This window comes from Bactrocera dorsalis, chromosome 3 (assembly GCF_023373825.1).
Source record: "Bactrocera dorsalis isolate Fly_Bdor chromosome 3, ASM2337382v1, whole genome shotgun sequence".
NCBI lineage: Eukaryota > Metazoa > Arthropoda > Insecta > Diptera > Tephritidae > Bactrocera > Bactrocera dorsalis.
In genome coordinates, this window is record NC_064305.1 from 42,450,162 (window position 1) to 42,474,317 (window position 24,156).

Here is a 24,156-nt window from a genome sequence, read left to right on the forward strand (position 1 = left end):
AGCACACCACTAAAGAAAACGAACAGTCAATTGTTAACGCCAGTTTTCATGTAACACACTGGTCGGTTCAACCTTATGGTACTGGTATATCACGAGTGAAATATGTTGGATATGTTTTTGGCGGTGATGTTTTACGATTTTTTCATGGCGGTGATGAATGTTTAACTATACCAAGTACATGGGGTCGTGAAGCAGGTCAAAAGTAATTTCTAAATGTTATATTGGGTTGTGAAAAAAGTCTTGCGGTATTTTCGCAAGTTGGCGCTGAAAGCGCGTAGTTCTAGTTTCATTCGTCGCATCGGGTCATGCTATACCTTTTTGCCCATTTCACGCGCTAACACGTGTTTGATTGATTGTCGTTTCTTTTAAGTCGTTCGTGAGTTATAGCGTCGCAAACATGGAGCAAAATAAAGAGAAAATACGGCATATTTTACAGTACTACTACGATAAAGGCAAAAATGCATCTCAAGCCGCCAATAAAATTTGTGCAGTTTATGGACCCGATACAGTTTCCATTTCCACCGCACAACGATCTGATTTCAACGTTTTCGTTCTGGTGTAAAGGTGGTCGAAGATGCGCCACGCTCCGGAAGGACTGTCGTCGAAAATTGCGATAAAATCGCTGAATTGGTCGAAAGAGACCGGCATAGTAGTCATCAAACCGTTATAAACCATTTGAAGAAGCTTGAATTCACTAAGAAACTCGATGTATGGGTGCCACACGAATTGATTCAATAACAATACCGCAAGACTTTTTTGACAACCCAATATTTTGTTAACTCTTTTATAAATAATATTTTTTACCTCAGCATTGTTGTGTATGAGGGTGGCTCAGTAATGTCGCAAGCTCGTTCGTTATGGCGTCTCGAATTGGCACGCACTAAATGGACTGGTGGCTTTATTAACTGGTATCATCCAATGCGCATACGTCATATTACCACTGGACGATATCTTGGTGTAAACGAAAATAACGAATTAGTTTTGGTAGCTAAGCCTTACACTAAGCTTTCGTGGATATATAAATTGTACTTTTTTATTGAATAGGTGAAAAAAGAGGAAGCATCTATTGCATCAACGACTTTCTGCTTAAGACAGGAAAAAGACGACGAGAAAAAAGTACTGGAGGACAAAGATCTAGAAGTTATCGGTGTACCTATCATTAAGTATGGTGATACCACCGTTATTGTGCAACACTGTGAGTCCAGCCTATGGCTCAGCTACAAGAGCTATGAAACTAAGAAAAAGGGTGTCGGCAAAGTGGAAGAAAAACAAGCAATTCTTCATGAAGAGGGAAAAATGGATGATTGTTTAGACTTTTCACGATCTCAAGAAGAGGAATCCAAAACTGCGCGGGTTATTAGAAAATGCAGTAGTCTTTTTACACAATTCATCAAGTAACTATAGTAGTGCATTTTATAATCATTAAGTGTTTAATTGTGGAAAACAAAAATCCGACCTGTTGCAGTATGAGCAAATACCAAATTAATATCGTGGTATTAACTTTACAGTTTAATTCAAAACTGATTTTACTTAATTTTTATCATGTTTTGATTTGATTTTTATACTTTCGCATATTGTTCAACAAATATTAATAGTGTTGATTATCTAACCGCTTTAAAATAATCGACATAGATACAGTGTTATATACTTATGTATATTAATCCGTCTGTCCGTGTAACGATAATTTTAATAATTATGTACATTTTTAAACTAATTTCGCAAGTTATGTCTCTAATTTTCTTCAAATTCCAGCATTTGTTTGTTACATTACCTATATACTTATCAATAGCTGTCTTCGATTCGCCATTTCCCTGCTCGTTTCTGCTCTCTTGTCAAAAAAATGACTTATAAAATCAACAACAAAGTTATCGAGTTGAATTAGTAATATTTGTATGTGTAAAACATAAGACATAAATTAATTAAAGTAATTTATAGAAAACAAATATAGCGCTATAAAAAAATTTCCTTACTAAGAATTGTAAAACTACTGCGCATGCAACAGAAGAGAAGTTTAGTTTGTAACATACAAGGCTTGTCCGGAAAGTAATAGGACTGATTTTCTTCCGCCGAGGTGACTGGATTCGGTAGAGAGCGATCCTAGCTAGTGAACCAGCGGCTGGTCAGTCCTCTCCGAGCCCCTAGAGAGGCAGGACAAACATTTTCGCGCAAAGTGTTTCAGTAGTTGTGCAAACCAAAAATTCAGCACTCGTTAGAGCAGAGGTAAGAGATTAAAATATGTGACAGAGACATTTGATATGATCAAACTGTCTTACGTGGATGTTGCTTTAGTAAGAAGTAGTGTGTTTCGGTGACACCAGGCCTTTTTAGAAGGCCGGTAAGAGGTCGATGATGAAGACCGGAGGAATGAGCAAATCCAAAGTGAAAACGTTGCTCATTGTCTTTTTTGACATCAAAGGCATCGTCCACCATGAATTTGTTCCTCCTTGGCAAACCGTCAACGCCAAGTTTTACGTGGAAGTCCTCAAGAGATTCAAAAGAATCGCAGCCGATTGGAAGTTCCACCACGACAACGACTCTGCTCATACCGCCTTTCTTGTGAACAGCTACCTAAACAAGGCCGCATCCCAACGCTCCCGCAGCTGCCTACAGCTCAGATGTGGCCCCCGGACTTTTTTTGTTTCCTTTCCTGAAAAGGCCGATGAAAGGGGATCCAAGCAGCATGCACCTCGGCTCTCAATGCTATTCCGGAGAATACCTTCCGTTGCGCCTTCAATGCTTGGAAATCGCGCTGGCAGCGCTGCATCCGAGCAGAAAGAGCCTATTTTGAAAGTTTTTAAAGAATAGTATTGATTGATTCAAAACATTTTGTTAAATTGACTAAGTCCTATTACTTTCCGGACAAACTACGTTGGTTTGAGCTTCTGAAATACATAGTTTGTTCAATTCGCTGGAGAGTAGAGCTTTGCGAATCGAAGCCATCCAATATTGCATTGGTAGGAACAACTTTCTTGCATTCATTAAGTGCATATCATTCGGAGTTTGAAAGTAGATCCGGCTAAAATATGTGTAAAACCTTTATTTATTAACTTTTTAATAATTATAGTGCTTTGGAAACACTACAATCTAATCGACGACATTCAATATTCTTTCAAAAAGTAAACTTAAACGAAATGGTCATGTGCCTTGAGGATTTAATCAATTACTTTTCGCAACCTGAAGATGACATGGGTAAGTAATATCAATGAAATCATTATTTTTATGCAACAGGAAATAAATAAGTACATATGTACGTATGTATATATGTATGTATAACTCATTTATTGCCACCTCTTATATTAATTACAGATACAATGCCTCACAAAAGTATTCAGAAAATTAATTTCATAAAAGAAATTACCTGCAATTCTTATAAAAGTTAAAAAAAAAAATAGAAATGAAATCTGAACTAATCATTGTTGCAGACTGAGTAGTCGTTCGCGTTTCACAGTCAATGCTTAATTTCTATAAAATTTTATTATGAAATATGGCTACGTTATGTGCAACAAAATTTTTTACAAATGTCATCCAAAAAATATGTTTGAAATATTTAAATTATAACGTGCAATACATAACTTTCCAGTTATATCGAAAATGGAAGAATATAACAAAAGAACCCCGAATTTCACCGCTATTGGAACTGGGGGAAATCCTAATCCGATTCCATATTTTTTCACAAAAAATAATCTCTTATTTCTTATTATTCTGCTTTTGACAAATAACTGAAAGTTCAAAACAAAAATCAGCTGTTACTTAAGCACTGCTTAAGTCTCCCATTTTCAGTACTTAAGTATGGACTGTGAAACCAAGCATTATCCATATATTATTCTAAGACAAGGCGCTTATTTCCAGAGATCTACAAAACGTACAGAGACAAATAATACATCAAATTAAAATGTGCGATCTGAAACTTTGCTCAAATTTTACTGATTTTAAATCCATTAAACCACTTTTGATATGTTTGCGTTTAAAGTTCTTCAATTTTTACATTAAGCTAATATAAGCAGCGCTTCTACAGAAAAGAGCATATACATATGTAAGAGAACGAATAATTACAAATGTTTCTGTCATTTGCTTTCGTTACATACATACCCACATACGCGAAAGCGCAAGTGCGAAATCTAACAACAACAATGTTGCCTGCTCGGTAACAAAATCATAGATAACTTGATGCGAGACTCTTTGATTCGAGAGAGAGCTGCCAAAACTCGCATTTTTTATAAAATTTGCCAATGATGGCACTGCTGAAAAATATTAGATTGGCTATTTAATAAATTCTACAAAACACTAAAATAAACACTTTGAAAATGCATACATATATAAATAAATACTAAAATGCAAAATCATTAATTATTTTACATAAACATTTATTTTGCCAAAATATGTTCGCACAGTTCAATGAAATTTCATTTCACACTAATTTCGTCAAGTAATTATAGCGGTTTACTTCTGGCATCCCGCCTTTTTGACTAACTGCTGGTTGACGGCACCCTGATTGTGTTTTGTTGCCAGCTCACCTACTGAACACATAACGACGACAGACGACAAACGACAAACGAGAGTACGAAAGTGAAATGAAAACAAAACAACGCAGCTGTCCATTTTGCATGTACACAATTTCGTTGTGGCCATACTAATACCTTGCACTTCAATGAAATTTTAATATTTTGTTCAAAGTTAAATTTTTTATGCAAAAAATAAGTAAATAGGTATATATTTTTGTTTTAAATTATCAATTGTTATTACAAATGATATAATAGAGCTATTTTATGCTTTTATTTGTAAAATAACGTCAAGTTTGTAAGAGCTGTGAATAATTTTACATTTTACATATTAGTGGCATCACCACTCTTCCTCATCTCTCTTCTCCCATTCTACTGTCGTTGGCAAATAGGAATTAGCGAGAATGACAACTGTCGGCCTACAGTCGTGTTTTCGTGTCGTCGTCAATATAAGTGTCCATAAGAACGTGTGTAATATTTGACAGATGTCGTTTGTCGTCTGTCGTCGTTATGTGTTCAGAGCTTTAGAAAGCAGATCAGGGTTCGCTGCCAGCTGACAATCGAGAGAGCAAGAAAAGAGATTCTGATCAAGTTATCTATGAGCAAAACGACAATAAGTGAATGACGAATATTACAAATTACAAATGTTTGCTTTGGCATGTGCACTGCGTAGTTGTATGAATTGTACATACATATGGTACATAAATACATATGCATGCGCTAAGGCGCTATCTACGATTTGACATGCGCTCTCTTCTATGTTGTATATTCGTATGTATATGTATGTACGAGCTAAGGAACACTGCGCTTTGACATGCGCACTCTACTTTGTTTTATATTCACACATACATACTTACAAACATATGCATATATGGGCGAAGACGCAAGTGCAAAATCTAACAAAAATATTGTTGTCGGCGTCATTTTTATTAGAAGTTTATTGCGTTAGGTAAGCTTTGAGTCAGTTCAGTTTTCTTCCAAAAGTCAAGGCGGCTATTACCAGCGAATACATACATACTTCATCGAAAATCAGTGCAGATTCAGATTAATTATTAAAAATAAAATGCCAAACCAAAGGCGAATTAGACGAAAAAGGAGTTTAACAGGTCGAAGAGAAGAGGTGAATGTTATAGATAAAAAGGAATTTTTAATTGTTAATGTATGTATGTATATGAATTGGCCAGTTTTATTAGAGCCGTAGTCATGCAGGATCTATGGCAAGTTATTTCAAAGCTGCCCTAAACTCCGCAGTTCTTCCGGAGTATAGGTCGCTTGGGGGTTTGACTAACATATGTTTACACTGTAAAGCAAAACATTTCGGAAGTGAAAAGGTACATACTTATACTCTTCATTGTTTTATATTCGTAATGTATGTATGTAAATACATACTTATTGTCTCAATATTTGGTTGAAATTGTTACTAGGTAAAAAATGGCTTTACGACATGTTGTCATGGCGGAAAAGTTAAACTTCAAGAATTATGTGTACCTGAGTTTTTGAAAGCTGTGTTAGAAAATGATTTGAGCTCTTGGCGGGGACACTATTTGGAGAATATTCGGCAGCTAAATAGTTCGTTTGCTTTTGCATCATTCGAAACGAAAATTGCGGAGCCTACAGGGCGCGAACCATATTGCTTCCGAATACATTGATCAATATATCATAGGGTAGGTCCATTGCATGCAGATCATCCTTCAGAATCCTCCTACACCCAGCTGTTTATTCTTGACACGATCAAGCAACTGATATAAGGGCACAACATAATTCAAACTGCGATAGGTATTTGCTGAGAAAAATCCACGAAATGCTTTCAAATATTAACCCCTTGGCAAATGAGTATAAGCATATGGCGCAGGTTGAACGCGAAGAGGAACATAGGGCCAGAGAAGAAAATCGTAATGCTCGCCGAATTAGCATGCTACTTTTTAACAGCGCTGATCGACGTTATAATTTGCCAAACTACTCAGAAATTGCGGCCGTTTTCACAACAGAGGATGGTGAACCACCTGGAAATCGAAATTTGCGAATATTTTCACGGAAATCTGATATGCAGAATTTATTATTTGTCTCAACGCTACATAGGTTGTGTGATCCATTAGTATATTCGCTTTTGTTTCCTTATGGCGAGTCAGGATATGATGAAACTCTGGTCATCGAAACAGGGTCATCGAACGGAATGTAGATTTAAATTAACCCAACTGCAGTTTGTTGCTTACCGTATGGCGATAAGAGAAGGTTTCAGCTTGCTTTATACGTCAGGTAAACTTTGGCAACAGTATTTAGTTGACCAATATGTCAGAATTGAAGGAGCTCGTCTGGCATTTCTGCGAACTCATCAGAAAGAGCTACGTGTTGAAACATACATATGCTGGTTTGCATGACTACTTAATGCATCGTGCAAATATGGAAAGTGTTCGTCCTGGTCGTATAGTTGTACTTCCCTCAAGTTTTATTGGCTCCCCTCGAAATATGAACATGCATTACCAGGATGCTATGGCTATGGTTAGAAAATATGGAAAACCGTCGCTTTTCATAGCTTTTACATGCGACCCAAAATGGCCAGAAGTTATTCAGAATATTGAGAGATACCAGGGACCGGAAATGCGTCCAGAACTGTTAGCCCGGGTTTTTAAGCAGAAGCTCAATGAGCTTATGAAAGATATTTCCCAGAGGAATGCGTTTGGAAAGGTGAAATACTACCTAAATGTCATTGAGCTTCAAAAACGGGGTCTACCACATGCCCACATCTTAGTAGCACTTCACGAAGAAGATGTTATTCGCGAGCCTTCTGAAATTGACCTGGTTGTCTGCGCTGAGATTCCTAATAAGGAGGCAGAGCCTGAGTTGTCTCAAAATATATGATTCATGGCCCATGTGGAATACTTAATCCATCATCGCCCTGCATTACTGATATTGGAATTTGCTCCAAAAACTATCCGAAAACTTTTCATGCTAATACGCTTTCAAACGTTAACGGCTATCCTCAATATCGCCGCCGCAATGATGGAAATAAAATAGTTGTTCGTGCCAATAAAAATTTAATTGAAATAGACAACCGAGTGATAGTCCCATACAAATTATTGAACACCCAATTGATGGCGTGGATAATCATGATGAAATATCTACATTTATAGACGCTCGATATGTTAGCGCCCCTGAAGCCTGTTGGAGGCTTTTGGAATTTTCAATGCAAGAAAATTTGCAAATGGTAAAAGCTCTAGCCGTTCACCTTCCAGACTCACAAAATATTTATTTTCGTGATGATAATGCTGCGATTTCTGATACCCTTGCTAGGTGCTGCGATACCACTTTAACCGCATATTTTAAATTGAATGCGATAGATCCATTTGCGAATACTTTGTTGTATTATCAAATTCCTGAGTACTATACTTGGCAAGATGCGTCGCGCTCATGGCAAAGAAGAAAAGTCCGAGTAATGCAATTGGTAGAATGGGTCGATCCAAAAAATCGGGAACTCTTTGGTTTACGTTTATTGGTTACTTCGTTAAAAGGACCCAGGTCATATTCAGATATATTAACCGTGAACAGGGAACATATCTCTTCTTTTTGGGAATCAGCAGTAAAGAGAAAGTTGCTAGCGGATGACACAGAGTGGTAGAGGCATTCTTTGTTGATGGTCCTGGCGGCTCTGGCAAAACTTTTTTTTATAAGAGTATTATTCACCATATTCGTAGCCTCAGACAGAAGGTGTTATCCGTGGCTTGGACAGGGATTGCCTCTATTTTGCTTCCTGGCGGAAGAACGGCACATAATAACTATATTCAAATTTTCAATATCTTTGACTGAATCTTCTGTTTCTCTCATTAAGCCAGATAGCACCCTCGGAAAAGCAATCAAATGTTCTACAGCAATAATATGGGACGAAGCTAGCATGGTTCCTGGGACTGCATTACTATGCTTAGATCGATTATTACGTGATATTCACCAAAATGAAGTACCTTTTGTTGGAAAGGTTATTTTGTTAGGTGGTGATTTTAGGCAAGTTCTTCCTGTGGTGCCCAATAGCTCACGCGCCGCTATAGTTGGTAATTGTTTGAAACGGTGCTCACTTTGGAAATTTTTTAGGTGTCTCAAACTCTCAACGAATATGCGTTCTAAAGAATCCATATATAACAGTTTTCTTTTGCGTGTTGCAGAAGGTTGAGAGCTCTCTCCAGAGTCGAAAATGAATATACCAGAAGAGATAATTTTGCTAAATGAAAATTTAGTGGATTGGGTATTTCAGCCTCAGTCTCGTGTTATTAGTCAAAACCATTTGAAGGATCGGGCAATTTTGTGTCCAAAAAATGATCACTGTACGATAATAAATAGCGAAATAGTAAATATGTTGCCCGGTGAAAAAAGGGTATATTATAGCGTGGATACTGTCGTTTCTGAAAATCCTCAAGAGCATGTCAGATTCCCTACAGAATTTCTAAATTCCCTTAATTTCAGTGGAGTAGCGCCTCATGAGTTAAGGCTTAAGGTTGGAACAGTCATGTTAATCCGCAATCTTAATACATATGAAGGGTTGGTCAATGGGACTCGCTTGATAGTAAAAGCACTACATTGTAATTGTTTGGAGGTCGAAATTTTAACCGGTGAATCACAAGGGAAACAAATTTTATTTTCCCGTATAAATTTACAGCCCAGTGAATCAACACTTCTTTTTATTTTAAAGCGTCGTCAATTTCCAATAATTGTAGCATTCGCAATAACAATAAACAAATCTCAAGGGCAGACTCTAGCAAGAGTTGGTGTTTTCCTCAAGGAGGATTGTTTTACGCATGGCCAGCTGTATGTCGCATTGAGTAGAGTACGATCTTCTCAAGATATCAAAGTTAAGACTTACGACCAAAATAAAACCACTACGGATGTAGTTTTCCATGAAGTACTTGAATAAATTGAATTTTTATAAAAAAAAAAATTGTTTACTTTTTTCATTTTAAATAACGGAGACCCCCGATTATCAGGGGTTATTACAAGTTATTATTAAAATAAGTTATTTAATTTCTGTATTGTAATTTTTTTAAACCCAAAAAAATAAGTTTTTATTTCGAAGGAACATAGTTAAAAGCACTCCAACTGAAGAAATAGGTGGATATACTTATATAACAAAAGGATTTGTAAAGAAAACGTACATATATGCTAAAATTAACTTTTCTTTTAATTAATATCGGGTAGCGTATTAATTCATCTTTATAGCTTATTTTAATCTATTCGGCAAAAATACTATTTTTTTCGTTCGCTCCGCAGAGATTTCTCCCCATTCGCTAGGAATGTTATTTTGGGGGTTTGGATGTTTGCGGATAACACGTTCCTAATCTGAGTAGGCTTTCCTAAAACTTTTAGAGTGTTGTAGAATATTTACAGCTTTGTAGTGTGAGCTGTATATTTCGGATTGTTATTCTGTTGAAATATTCAACGATCGCAAAATCGGAACTTAAATTAATATTTTAAGAATATATTGTGATGCATATTATCTGTAATAAACTGCATGTTTACAACCATACTATCCCATAGCAGTACATTTTGGCTTTAACTTTTCGCCAAACTTTGTTGCCACAATCCGCTCTAAATATATGTATGTATCGACATTCGATACCTGATTTACATATGTACGTAAGGTTTTACGAACTCAAAACGCTTCTTTCTATTTTTTTCACTTATAAGCGTCATTATTTGTGCTTTGATTAATATCTCTATCTGAAGTACGTGGATTTTCTTTAATTTTTACAGCCTTCCTGATTACTGTCCCAACTTTATCGAATTCCTCTGCAAAATGCTGGATAATTAAGAAGCTTCTATTGATAAATTTTGATATCTTCAGGAAAGTCTTTCTTTCCTTTGGAAGATTAAATATTATTTTTCTTCCTTTTTTGATTTTCGTTCCATCTTTTATACAATTTGACGAATTTAAGGGATCATCTCAGTGTGAAATTTTCGGAAAATCGATTAGTTTTTTGTTGTGCATTATCGGACAGAATACACTGTAATAAAAATTCTCTCAAATTTAAAAATCAAAACTCAAATTATTACGGACGCTACAACGTTTCTTGTAGAGAGGGAGCAGAGTGGGGAACGAAGGGACTGCAATCTGTAAACGCGTTTTTCTCAGAATGGTGTTTTTTAAAATGATTTCCACTCTAAAAGTAAGAGTTTTGAAGATATCTAGTTCCAATTCGAAGACAACATTTCTAACGCCATTCTCTATCGCGCTATGGAAGCTTTTTGTCTTCCTATTTTTTCTACGAAAAACTGTCGATTAAAAGGGCCAAATTCGATACTTTTTTTCAAACCGCCGCCTTGTCAATTTTCAAAAAACAAAAACTCTCCGACTTTTCTACAGATTATAATCTTTTTTGTTATAGATTAGATCAAGATTGCGGTCATTTTTTTACATGCCATTTCAACAATTTATTTAACTATTATGCACTCAATAATAAACATTAAGAAATCATCTTGTATTCGTCTTGAATGTTTTTATTTATTAAAAACCCAAAACCGACCGATTAATTAATTTCAACATTTAAAAAAATTCGCGAAAATCAGTGATTTTTCGGTGGGTTACACTGAGACGATCCCTTAACGTAAAGGAGACAAAATAATCTACAATTCTACAAAATTTGCTAACATAAATTGCTAATAGCTAAAAATGCCGAAGCGATGTTGGTTTGGCCAAGTTCATACTTAAAATAGTTTAAATTCATATTTTTGTTAACAATAAGTTTGGTTTCTCATTTTTAGTCAGAGCTAAAAATTTATTTTATAGTTTGTATAAACTTCCAAAATAAAATTTTGCAAAGCAAAAATATTTTTACAAACACAAAAGTTGGTCTACCACTCTGGTTTGACTTAATTTAATAGCTCTCTTATAACAAATGTATTACTAAGTATTGGTTACACTTCGAGACGTCTATGTAACTACGCTGATGTTATACACCTAATTTTTCCCCATTAGAATTAAATGAAATTATGCAAAAAAACTCACTCATTTCATCCATTTCCACAAAATTTATGCATTTAAATTACTAGTTCTGTGGTATTATTATTTATACACCAAATTTATTAAACAATTAATTTAAATAATTTAATTCTATAAATTATTCAGATTTTTAACTATTTTAAGTTGTTGTTGTGCCAATTCTCTACAGGTCCTTGTTCAATTTTCATCTTTAAACTTTCTTCCACACTCCCCCCAATTTTATTTTGTTTATTAATTTCCGTGTTGTCGGAAAAAAAATCAGTCGACTAAAGCAATTTGAATAATAAAAATACAAGCAGCTTATGAAATCAAAAAGTCACTTTTTTTATGCACAACTTTTGTCCAATATGCAAATTGCACTCAAACTTGGAAGATCTGGAATGGTTCTTCGAAATGTCTTTATGTGTCCAACTGAGTGCAAGTTTTAAGAGAAACCGTAGACATAAAATGGAAGAAAACAAGCAACCGTCCAAGTTTATCGAAAAATAAAGAGTAGATATCGGCATAAAAGTATATATATATATATTATATATACACTGACATTAAATCTTGATTCTTGATGGTTTAAGATTCTTTTGACAGAATATTTACTTACAAAAGGCATGGCCAAAATGTTAGCGCAACTTTGGAGACGTTCTTAACGTAAAATTGTCAGCTGATACTGTGCTTCATTATACATAATTGAACTTTAAGAAGTACACAGAGGTGCTGGACGATGTGTTAATCACTTTTATGGAAAATAATGTGGAAACAGAATTCATCTTTCAACAAGACAATTCCGCCATACAAGTGTCGAATAAAAATTTATTGGGCATACTGGCTTCAAAGGAATATGCGAATTGTATGCAATTTAAACGGTTTCTGAACTTAAGAAACTAATTCCGATGCCATAATATCCAACAGAAGTGTGTTTAATTATGAAACCACTGACTATCTTCTTCTTCTTCTTTACTGGCGTAGACACCGCTTACGCGATTATAGCCGAGTCAACAACAGCGCGCCAATCGTTTCTTCTCTTCGCTACGTGGCGCCAATTGGATATTCCAAGCGAGGCCAGGTCCTTCTCCACTTGGTCCTTCCACCGGAGTGGAGGTCTTCCTCTTCCTCTGCTTCCCGCGGCGGGTACTGCGTCGAATACTTTCAGAGCTGGAGTGTTTTCATCCATCCGGACAACATGACCTAGCCAGCGTAGCCGCTGTCTTTTAATTCGCTGAACTATGTCGATGTCGTCGTATATCTCGTACAGCTCATCGTTCCATCGGATGCGGTATTCGCCGTGGCCAACGCGCAAAGGACCATAAATCTTCCGCAGAACTTTTCTCTCGAAAACTCGCAACGTCGACTCATCGGTTGTTGTCATCGTCCAAGCCTCTGCATGGTGCATAGCAGGACGGGAATTATGAGCGACTTATAGAGTTTGGTTTTTGTTCGTCGAGAGAGGACTTTACTTTTCAATTGCCTACTCAGTCCGAAGTAGCACCTGTTGGCAAGAGTAATCCTGCGTTGGATTTCTAGGCTGACATTGTTGGTGGTGTTAATGCTGGTTCCTAAATAGACGAAATTATCTACAACTTCAAAGTTATGACTGTCAACAGTGACGTGAGTGCCAAGTCGCGAGTGCGACGACTGTTTGTTTGATGACAGGAGATATTTCGTCTTGCCCTCGTTCACTGCCAGACCCATTTGCGTTGCTTCCTTGTTCAGTCTGGAGAAAGCAGAACTAACGGCGCGGGTGTTGAGACCGATGATATTAATATCATCGGCATACGCCAGCAGCTTTACACTCTTATAAAAGATTGTACCTGCTCGGTTCAGTTCTGCAGCTCTAATAATTTTCTCCAGCAGCAGATTGAAAAAGTCGCACGATAGGGAGTCGCCTTGTCTGAAACCTCGTTTGGTATCGAACGGCTCGGAGAGGTCCTTCCCGATCCTGACGGAGCTTTTGGTCCCGCTCAACGTCAGTTTACACAGCCGTATTAGTTTTGCGGGGATACCAAATTCAGACATTGCGGCATAAAGGCAGCTCCTTTTCGTGCTATCGAAAGCAGCTTTGAAATCGACGAATAGGTGGTGAGTGTCGATTCTCCTTTCACGGGTCTTTTCCAAGATTTGGCGCATGGTGAATATCTGGTCGGTTGTTGATTTTCCAGGTCTGAAGCCACACTGATAAGGTCCAATCAGTTTGTTGACGGTGGGCTTTAATCTTTCACACAATACGCTCGATAGAACCTTGTACGCGATGTTGAGGAGGCTAATCCCACGGTAGTTGGCGCAGATTGTGGGGTCTCCTTTTTTATGGATTGGGCATAGCACACTTAAATTCCAATCGTTGGGCATGCTCTCATCCGACCATATTTTGCAAAGAAGCTGATGCATGCTCCTTATCAGTTCTTCGCCGCCGTGTTTGAATAGCTCGGCCGGCAATCCGTCTGCCCCTGCCGCTTTGTTGTTCTTCAGGCGGGCAACTGCTATTCGAACTTCGTCATGGTCGGGCAATGGAACGTCTGCTCCATCGTCATCGATTGGGGTATCGGGTTCGCCTTCTCCTGGTGCTATGTGTTCACTGCCATTCAGCAGGCTGGAGAAGTGTTCCCTCCATAATCTAAGTATGCTCTGGGCATCGGTGGCTAGATCACCTTTGGGGGTTCTACAGGAGTATGCTCCGGTCTTGAAACCTTCTGTAAGTCGCCGCATTTTTTCGTAGAATTTTCGAGCATTACCCCTGTCGGCCAGCTTATCAAGCTGTTCGTACTCACGCATTTCGGCCTCTTTCTTCTTCTGTCTGCAAATGCGTCTCGCTTCCCTCTTCAACTCTCGGTATCTATCCCATCCCGCACGTGTTGTGGTCGATCGTAACGTTGCGAGGTAGGCAGCCTGTTTTCTCTCCGCTGCGACACGGCACTCCTCGTCGTACCAGCTGTTCTTTTGCACTTTCCGAAAACCAATGGTTTCGGTTGCAGCTGTACGTAAGGAGTTTGAAATGCCGTCCCACAGTTCCCTTATACCGAGTTGTTGACGAGTGCTCTCAGAGAGCAGGAGTGCAAGCCGAGTAGAAAATCGTTCGGCTGTCTGTTGTGATTGCAGCTTCTCGACGTCGAACCTTCCTTGTGTTTGTTGGCGTGCGTTTTTTGCTGCACAGAGGCGGGTGCGAATCTTGGCTGCAACAAGATAGTGGTCCGAGTCGATGTTAGGACCTCGGAGCGCACGCACATCTAAAACACTGGAGACGTGTCTTCCGTCTATCACAACATGATCGATCTGGTTGGTGGTTTTTCGATCCGGAGACAGCCAGGTAGCTTGATGTATCTTCTTATGCTGGAATCTAGTACTACAGATAACCATATTTCGGGCCCCGGCGAAGTCGATCAGCCTCAACCCATTTGGGGATGTTTCCTCGTGGAGGCTGAATTTACCGACCGTAGTGCCAAAGATACCTTCTTTGCCCATCCTGGCGTTGAAGTCGCCAAGCACGATTTTGACATCGTGGCGGGGGCATCTCTCATAAGTGCGCTCCAAGCACTCATAAAAAGCATCTTTGGTCACATCGTCCTTCTCTTCCGTCGGGGCGTGGGCGCAAATCAGCGATATGTTGAAGAACCTCGCTTTGATGCGGATTGTGGCTAGACGTTCATTCTCCGGAGTGAATGATAGTACTCGGCGACGGAGTCTCTCTCCCACCACGAATCCAACACCAAACTTGCGCTCCTTTATATGGCCACTGTAGTAAATGTCACAAGGACCTACTCGTCTCTGTCCTTGTCCCGTCCATCGCATTTCTTGGACGGCGGTGATGTCAGCCTTTATCTTTACGAGGACATCTACCAGCTGGGCAGCGGCACCTTCCCAATTAAGGGACCGGACATTCCAGGTGCATGCCCTCAAATCATAGTCCTTATTTCGTTTGCCATGGTCGTCATCAAAAGGGGGGTCTCTCATCCGAGGCTGTGTTTGCTTTTTCATTGGGGGTGTTTTTTTACGTGGCGGGTCCCAAACCCAGCGCACAACCCTATGCAGGGGATGTTTCGCCTTCTCACGTTAGCTCGCCTTCAAACGGATGTTCTTAGGCTACCCAGAGGATACTTGGTCAAAGACCGGAAGTCGTGAGCTGCTTGAGTCATATGTAAAAGAATCGTTTCTGGCCACTCCCAAGTGAATGGCGATCAGAGAACTTTCCTCACTTGCGTGAACTTCTACACATGACTCCATCCTCCGCTGACTATACACCAGGAAAATACATTTCCACTCGTATTCAATTTAAACCCATTTTTATTAAAGAAATAAAGTACATTTTAATAAATAATTAAAATAATAACAAAAATTTAAGAACCTACTGGATTGATTCTAAGCGAATATCGTAACATTCCTACATTGCAATGCAAAATGAGACAAAAATGACAGCTGCACAGCAATTTTATACGCCATTTTATGCTTTGAACACCAACCTATGTGTCGTTATAAAACTTTGCGAGAATAATTCCTTGGATTAGTGCCGGACGAAATCTATTCAAGCCTCTAGATTCCAAATATTTGGACAGCAGTTTCTATTTTAAAACTTTTAACTTTTAAAGTATCGTTCAAACTGTAAGATATATGTATGTATATACATATTATTGAATTTGGAATCTTGTAAGTTGCGAGGGTATAAAATGTTCGGTTACATCTGACTTAATCCATCCATTTCAAAGTTCGTGAAAGCATTTTCCCGTCTGTAATCCATGCGAGTTGCAGGAATATGAAATGATCGTGTACACCCGAACTTAGCCTTTCCTCTCTTTTTTAATATAAAGTTTTCAACACCAGTAACTCCTTAGCCCTTCCTCGCTTGTTTCTTATTTAAGTTAAAATTATATCATTTAAATTTCAAAACTCTATAAAAATATATATGTATGTATATTTATTATTTAAAATTTCAGAACACGAAGAGAAGCAAAATCGGTTTCGAGCACTTCGAAATCGACAGGATCTCTTTCAGGAAGAAGGAGTTCTAAATCTAATATTAGAAGCTATTGATAAAATTAATGTAATCACTTCACAAGGATTTTTGGCCAGTTTTTTGGCGGGCGATGAGACCGGTCAAAGTTGGGACCTAATATCGACATACCTTTATCAACTATTGGCAGCAATAATTAAAGGAAATCATACTAATTGTGCGCAATTTGCCAACAGTAACCGCCTGAATTGGCTATTTTCACGACTAGGCTCACAAGCATCTAGTGAAGGATCCGGCATGTTGGACGTGTTGCACTGTGTACTTATTGACTCTCCAGAAGCACTGAACATGATGCGCGATGAACATATTAAAGTAATAATTTCCTTACTTGAAAAACATGGGCGAGATCCCAAAGTTCTTGACGTACTATGTTCACTGTGCGTAGGCAATGGAGTGGCGGTTAGATCATCCCAAAATAATATATGCGATTTTCTCTTGCCTGGAAAAAATTTATTATTGCAAACGCAGCTTGTGGATCACGTAGCCAGGTGATTTTTCCTAAATTTTTATTCGTTTTCAGACTAACTAAAATCTGAAAAAATCCATTTTCCACTTTTTTTAGCATACGTCCGAATATTTTTGTTGGTCAAGTAGATGGATCTGCGATGTACCAAAAGTGGTACTTCGAAGTCACTATGGATCATATTGAACAAACTACTCACATGATGCCGCATTTGAGAATAGGATGGGCTAATACCTCTGGCTATGTTCCTTACCCAGGTGGTGGTAAAAAGTGGGGAGGAAACGGTGTAGGTGATGATCTTTACTCCTTCGGTTTTGACGGCGCCCATTTATGGACGGGTGGTCGTCGAACTTTGGTTGTTAACGACTTACCCCAAGAACCATATATTCGAAAAGGAGATGTTATTGGCGTTACTATAGATCTTTCTATACCTATTATTACATTTTCTTTTAACGGTAGCAAGGTTCGCGGTTGCTTCAAGGATTTTAATTTGGATGGGATGTTCTTCCCTGTAATGAGTTGTTCTTCAAAGTTGAGGTTAGTCCTAACAAAAGTCACATAGTATATCCATGTTAATATCCATATTTTCCATTCAATAACAAGTAATACATATATATGTATAAACTGTTCTATTTTATACTGAATTTTAGTTGCCGCTTTCTTTTTGGTGGAGACCACGGCCGTTTAAAATTTACCCCACCTCTGGGATTCTCCCCATTAGTTCAGTGTTTGATGCCACATCAAAATCTAAGTTTGGATCCTTGTTTTTACTTTGGAAACTTAAATAAAAATGTTTTAGCCGGACCGTGGCTAATCGAAGATGACACTGCATTTGTACCTAACCCTGTTGACACTTCTGGTGTCGCACTTCCTTCTTCAGTGGATCACATAAAGGAAAAACTAGCAGAAAACATCCATGAAATGTGGGCACTGAACAAAATAGAAGCAGGCTGGTCTTGGGGAGAGCACAGAGATGACTACCAACGAATACATCCATGTCTTACTCATTTTGAAAAACTACCTTTACCAGAGCGTCGCTACGATAGTCAATTGGCAGTGCAAACACTTAAGTAAGAAGTCTATATATATATATATAACTTAGTAAATATTAAATTAAACTTAACTAACGAATGTTGAATTGTGAAAAAAAAAATATAATTCAACGGGAGACTGGCCGCTAATTAGATTTAGCAGCACCGAAAGTGGTAAAATAAAAGATATTTTATCCTAAATATCGTCTCATTCCCCATAGTGGCGAAACAAAGAAACAAGTTCCAGATGTTTGTCAATCCACCCGTCTATCTGGCATCCGATTAATGAGTAAAAATTTAAATACCTGCTGACCCAATACTGTATACTGTCAGAAAACGTCTCTTAAATCCATTACATCTTGATATAAGCGTTCTCTTTGTTCTTTCTTATAAGCTCCCCAATGCACTTTAAATTTATCTAAATGAGAATGCAATATGATAACTACTACTTCAAATATGAATCCGACTTTTATTTTTGCCACTGAAAGCTTTGGAAAAATACTCGTATGTTTCAAATATTTAAAAGATGATTTCCTGGTTCCCTCCAAATTATCGGCATTGGCACAGCCAAAGTTATTTGAAAAGTATTCAAGCAACAACAAAAACGATTAAGACCCATTTGTAAATAGGATGTTTGTTGACTGAATGAAGGTTGAACTGAATAGTATAATAAGTAATTTATATTATGCTTCCCTAGAACTTTTGTTTAATAATTTCTTCTTTCATAGGACCATAATAGCTCTTGGATATTATATTACTATGGATAAGCCGCCTGCCCGTATTCGTCCCATCCGATTACCAAATGAAATTTTTATGCAGGCTAATGGCTACAAACCTGCTCCCTTAGATCTCAGTGCAGTCACACTTTCTCCAAAATTGGAGGAATTAGTAGACCAGTTGGCTGAAAACACACATAATTTATGGGCTCGTGAACGAATCCAACAAGGTTGGACTTATGGACTCAATGAAGACTCCGAAAATCACCGCAGCCCACACTTGGTGCCTTACTCGAAAGTGGATGAAGCAATTAAAAAAGCAAATCGTGATACCGCTTCTGAAACAGTACGTACTCTCTTGGTGTATGGATATATATTAGATCCACCAACAGGTGAAGGCAATGAGGGATTACTAGCTGAAGCGCAACGATTAAAATTTGCTGCTTTTCGCACTTATCGCGTCGAACGGAATTATGCCGTCACAACTGGAAAATGGTACTTCGAGTTTGAGGTTCTTACAGCGGGTCCAATGCGTGTAGGATGGGCTAGAGCAGACTGTCATCCAGGGACCATGTTGGGCAGCGACGACTCCAGTTGGGCTTTTGACGGGCATAACGTGAGTTTTAGTGGAAGTAAAAATCTCATTCCTCAAGTAGATCAACCAAAATTATATACACATATGTATATTTATGAATATTAACGAGCATATATATCAGGGACATATACAAAATTGCCTAAAGACGTCAGTCAATCTTAACTTATATTAAATAAAAATTAATTGAAATTGGTTATTAATTTTACTTATACATTATTAATTATGTAATATACATGTTTTATGAAATATAAAACTTGGGACGATATGTTCTTATATTCAACAAAATTAAATAATAGTTTAAGCGACTTGACTGATTCAAAATTTACTGACTATTTTCAATTCTTGTAAGGTAAATATGCTCGTAAAACTACTTTTGCAGAATTTTTAATTTAATATTATCTTGGCCATATTTTGCACTGGTATGATAGTTTGATTTACTTTGACATTAACTAACCAATTGAATTAGTTTGTCATATTTTGGAAACCTCAATTCAATACAATATTAAATGTAAGTCGCTTTTAAAAGAGTCGTACCACCACCACTGATCTCAAGTTTTTTATGTTAAAGGAATCTTTTTTTGGCAATAAATAAGTAATTCTTAAAGATTATTGAATTTGTTTATATATGAAGTGCGCCGACGAGTGGCCTTCCCTAATGTAAAGTAATATAAATTAAATTGTAAAGAGAGGAAGTATAACAGTTTTGGAAACTTTCACCGGTGTCTGTGTATTTGTATAATATTTAGTAGTACTAAAAAAATGTTTTAAAAAATCTGTCAAGGTATGTGAAATACATACTTATATCTATTACTTTTATATTCATTATGCTATTATTAACTATATATACTCGTACATGTATCATAAACTTATGTATATGTATATGTGTGTATACATATTTATGTATGTACGGATGTAAAAAATTATAGGTGACAAAGATGCACGGCGGATCAGTGGAACACTTTGGTGTTCGGTATGAGGAAGGTGACGTTATTGGTTGTTTTATTGATGCCTTGGAGAGAACAATCAGTAAGGATTTTAAACAAGTTGCCAATAAATTCAGATTATGTGTTTTTCATTCCGCTGTTTTGTTCATTAATTACAACTACCATACAATATATTCAAATGAGCGGTATACAATATTTAGAGCGAATACTTTCCTCGTATAAAGCTTCAATTCAATGGTGTCAGAAATTAGTTGAACGAACGTCCAAATATTTCATTAGTTTATTAATATTCTTTTTTACCTAATACGCTTTTATTCTACTAATTTATATAAATATTTCTATTAACTTTAACTTAATTAGGAAGAAAAAATTGCTGGTGGCACCTGTGAGTCTTTTGGTAAACAATGCGGGCATGGCGATATTGTCGGCGTGTTCTTAGATCTCGCCGACCACACAATCAGTAAGAAACTACATTTTTTGTGTCCATGACCTTGCTTTTGATATCTACTAAACATCATTCTACCCAATTGATCAGATGAATAAATCCTAATATTCATACCTTTGCCTACACAAAAGCTGTTTTATGAAGTAATAACTTGTTTCTGGAAAATGCAGTCTACTCCCTACTACTTAGCAATAAGCAGAACCATTTGACACTGCTTTATCCGTATACAAATGTTATGTCATAGAATTGCATAATATAATCAAATACTAGGTAAGGGCATTACTATGTAAATAAAGAAAAGAAGTTTATACTAAAAAAAAACATATTGGAAAGTACAACAGATGAGTCTTCTGAGTAAAAGTTAACAAAGTTTTATGCGATTGTTAACATGCTGGAAAGTAGTAATGCTTTCAGCACAACAATATTTGTCCCATAAAGTATATATAAAATGTATGAAACCCCCAAATTAATGAATATCTTGCAATGCACATTGTACATATTTAATGTTTCAATCTTTTCATAATTTAAGTACGGTGGTTTTTGAAAGTTACATACATATATAGTACATACCATTTTTCGAATTATAGATATAGATGGTAACACTTGAGTTAAAAGTATGAATAGTGTTTTTTTTTTTTTTTTTTTTTTTGTTTTTTTTTTTTTTTTTTTTATAGTAGGAGGAAGCATCGAAAGCCGGAGTGCGGGACTTTAATCCGCTAAACCTAACCTACTCCCACCTCATGTCTCTCCCACGGGACCACTGGACAAAGTATTACTTCATGGGAGAGAAGAAGACATTTAAGTCTCCTCTATTGCACGGACTGACTGACGCCTAATCTGTTCTAAATGTCTCAATTTTGTGATAATTAGATTTGCCGCTCTGCTGACAGCTTTCCATTTTACAGAGGACTCGCACATATGTGCAGTCAAATTTTCCACCGTGATACTACCTCCCAGGGTGGTTTTCAACATTTCCCTTATACTTGAAAACCGTGGGCAATAAAAGAACACGTGTTCAGAGTTTTCTATACACTCTGTACACGTCGGACAGTATTGACTAAAGTCATGACGATATTTGAATAGATAGCTTCTGAAGCAACCATGCCCACTGAGTATTTGGGTAAGGTGGAAATCCAGGTCTCCATGTTTCCTACCTATCCACGAGTGTATGTCCGAAATCAGTCGGTAGGTCCACCGTCCTTTGCGTGAAGTTTGCCACCGCTGCTGCCACATTGCTATGCTTTTTATTCTCTCTTCTCTTTTTGCTGTGGTAGACGTCTCTGATAAGTTATATATTCGCGCGAATTCGTCTCCCTGGATGTCAATCGGTGCCATGCTGGCTAATACCTCAGCAGCGTCATTTGAAATGGTTCGGAAAGCACTTATCACTCGTATTGCTGAAAGCCTATGCACTGTGTTAATTGGTCTAGCATATGACTTTGTTTCTAGCGCCTGTATCCATATTGGAGCCGCATATAGGATCACTGAACTTATTGCCTTAGCTATTAAACATCGTCGGCTGGAACGCACACAGCCTTTATTTGCCATCATTCTAGACAACGCATTATATATTTTATTTGCCTTACTTGTCGCATTTTCCAGGTGCTCTTTGAACTTGAGCCTTGAGTCCAATGTTACCCCGAGATACTTCAACTGCGGCTGTGAAGTAATCTCACATTCTCCGATGGTCAGCGATATTTTCTCCTCAATTTTCCTTGAGCTTATGAGCAGGACTTCTGTTTTCTGCTCAGCCAGCTCTAGACTCATGGCAGTAAACCATCGGCGCAGACCATTTATGCTGTCATTGCATGTGATCCGGAGGTCATCCAGATGTTTAGCTACAGCTACCACTATGAGGTCATCCGCATAAGCGATTGTTTTTACATTTTTTGATTGCGGTATTCTTAATACCCCGTCGTACATCAGGTTCCATAGCAGCGGGCCTAAAACCGAGCCTTGCGGTACTCCACTGGAGATAGTGTAGCTTTCAGTTCCCTCGTCCGTCTCGTATAGCAATCTCCTATTTTGAAAATAACTCATTATAATATTTCTCAGATACTGAGGAGCGTTTATATCGTGTAGAGCTTTTATTATATTTGCCCACTTTGCGGAGTTGAACGCATTCTTCACATCCAAGTATGAATAGTGTATATAGTAGTATATGCTGTGTATATATTTGGAATTTAAAATTATACATAAATAAAATGTTTAGAAGTTTAACGTGAAAATTGTTATATGAAGACTCATCCGAAAGATGAATTACCCGAAAAGAAAATACATATACATATTTCTTCCAGAACATGTATCTCTCGCTAAGGTGTTCACAATTCTTCTTCTTCTTAATTGGCGTAGACGCCGCTTCCACGATTATAGCCGAATTAACAGCAGCGCGCCAGTCGTTTCTTCCTTTCGCTACATGGCGCCAATTGGATATTCCAAGCGTAGCTACGTCCTTCTCCACTTGGTCCTTCCAACGGAGTGGAGGCCTTCCTCTTCCTCTGCTTCCCCCGGCGGATACTGCGTCGAATACTTTAGGAGCTGGAGTGTTTTTGTTCATTCGGACAACATGACCTAGCCGGCGTAGCCGCTGTCTTTTAATTCGCTGAACTATGTCAATGTCGTCTCGAACAGCTCATCGATCCATCGAATGCGATATTAGCCGTGGCTAACTCGGAAAGGACCATAAATCTTTCGTAGTTCTTTTCTCTCGAAAACTCGCAACGCCAACTCATCGGTTGTTGTCATCGTCCATGATTCTGCACCATATAGCAGATCGGGAATTATGAGTGACTTATAAAGTTTGGTTTTTGTTCGTCAAGAGAAAACTTTACTTCTCAATTGCCTACTCAGTCCGAAGTAGCACCTGTTGGCAAGAGTTATCCTGCGTTGGTTCACATTGTTGTTGGTGTTTTCACTTGTTCCAAGATAGACGAAACTATCTACAACTTCAAAGTTACGACTGTCAACAGTGACGAGAAAGCCAAGTCGCGAGTGCGACGACTGTTTGTTTGATGACAGGAGATATGCCGTCTTGCCCTCGTTCACTGCCAGATGCCCATTTGCTTTGCTTCCTTGTCCAGTCTGGAGAAAGCAAAACTAACGGCGCGGGTGTTGAGGGCCATGATCAGTATCATCGGCATACGCCAGCAGCGATTCAGTTCTGCAGCTCGAATTATTTTCTCCAGCAGCAGGTTGAAGAAGTCGCACGATAGGGAGCCGCCTTGTCTGAAACCTCGTTTGGTATCGAACGGCTCGGATAGGTCCTTCCCGATCCTAACGGAGCTTTTGGTGTTGCTCAACGTCAGTTTACACAACCGTATTAGTTTTGCGAGGATACCAAATTCAGATATCGCGGCATAAAGGCAGCTCCTTTTCGTGCTGTGGAAAGCAGCTTTGAAATCGACTAATAGGTGATGTGTGTCGATTCTTCTTTCACGGGTCTTTTTCAAGATTTGGTGCATGGTGAATGGTGAATGGTCGGTTGTTGATTT

At 38.0% G+C, this 24,156-nt stretch overlaps 1 protein-coding gene across 17 annotated transcripts in view; it reads left to right on the forward strand.

The window, feature by feature from the left end:
* LOC105232171 (ryanodine receptor) overlaps positions 1-24,156 on the forward strand; it is a 90,113-nt gene that overhangs the window by 35,061 nt on the left and 30,896 nt on the right. For 9 of the 17 annotated variants that reach the window (XM_049451151.1, XM_049451155.1, XM_049451156.1 and 6 more), the window contains exons 6-14: positions 3-202; positions 810-984; positions 1,045-1,394; positions 3,065-3,189; positions 16,395-16,959; positions 17,034-17,471; positions 17,585-18,004; positions 18,694-19,297; positions 20,203-20,302. In XM_049451151.1, the coding sequence (XP_049307108.1) occupies positions 3-202; positions 810-984; positions 1,045-1,394; positions 3,065-3,189; positions 16,395-16,959; positions 17,034-17,471; positions 17,585-18,004; positions 18,694-19,297; positions 20,203-20,302 (2,977 nt within the window). Of the gene's footprint in view, positions 1-2; positions 203-809; positions 985-1,044; positions 1,395-3,064; positions 3,190-16,394; positions 16,960-17,033; positions 17,472-17,584; positions 18,005-18,693; positions 19,298-20,202; positions 20,303-20,580; positions 20,681-24,156 lie in introns of all 17 variants that reach the window. The other 8 variants (XM_049451150.1, XM_049451154.1, XM_049451152.1 and 5 more) reach the window with 1 other exon arrangement.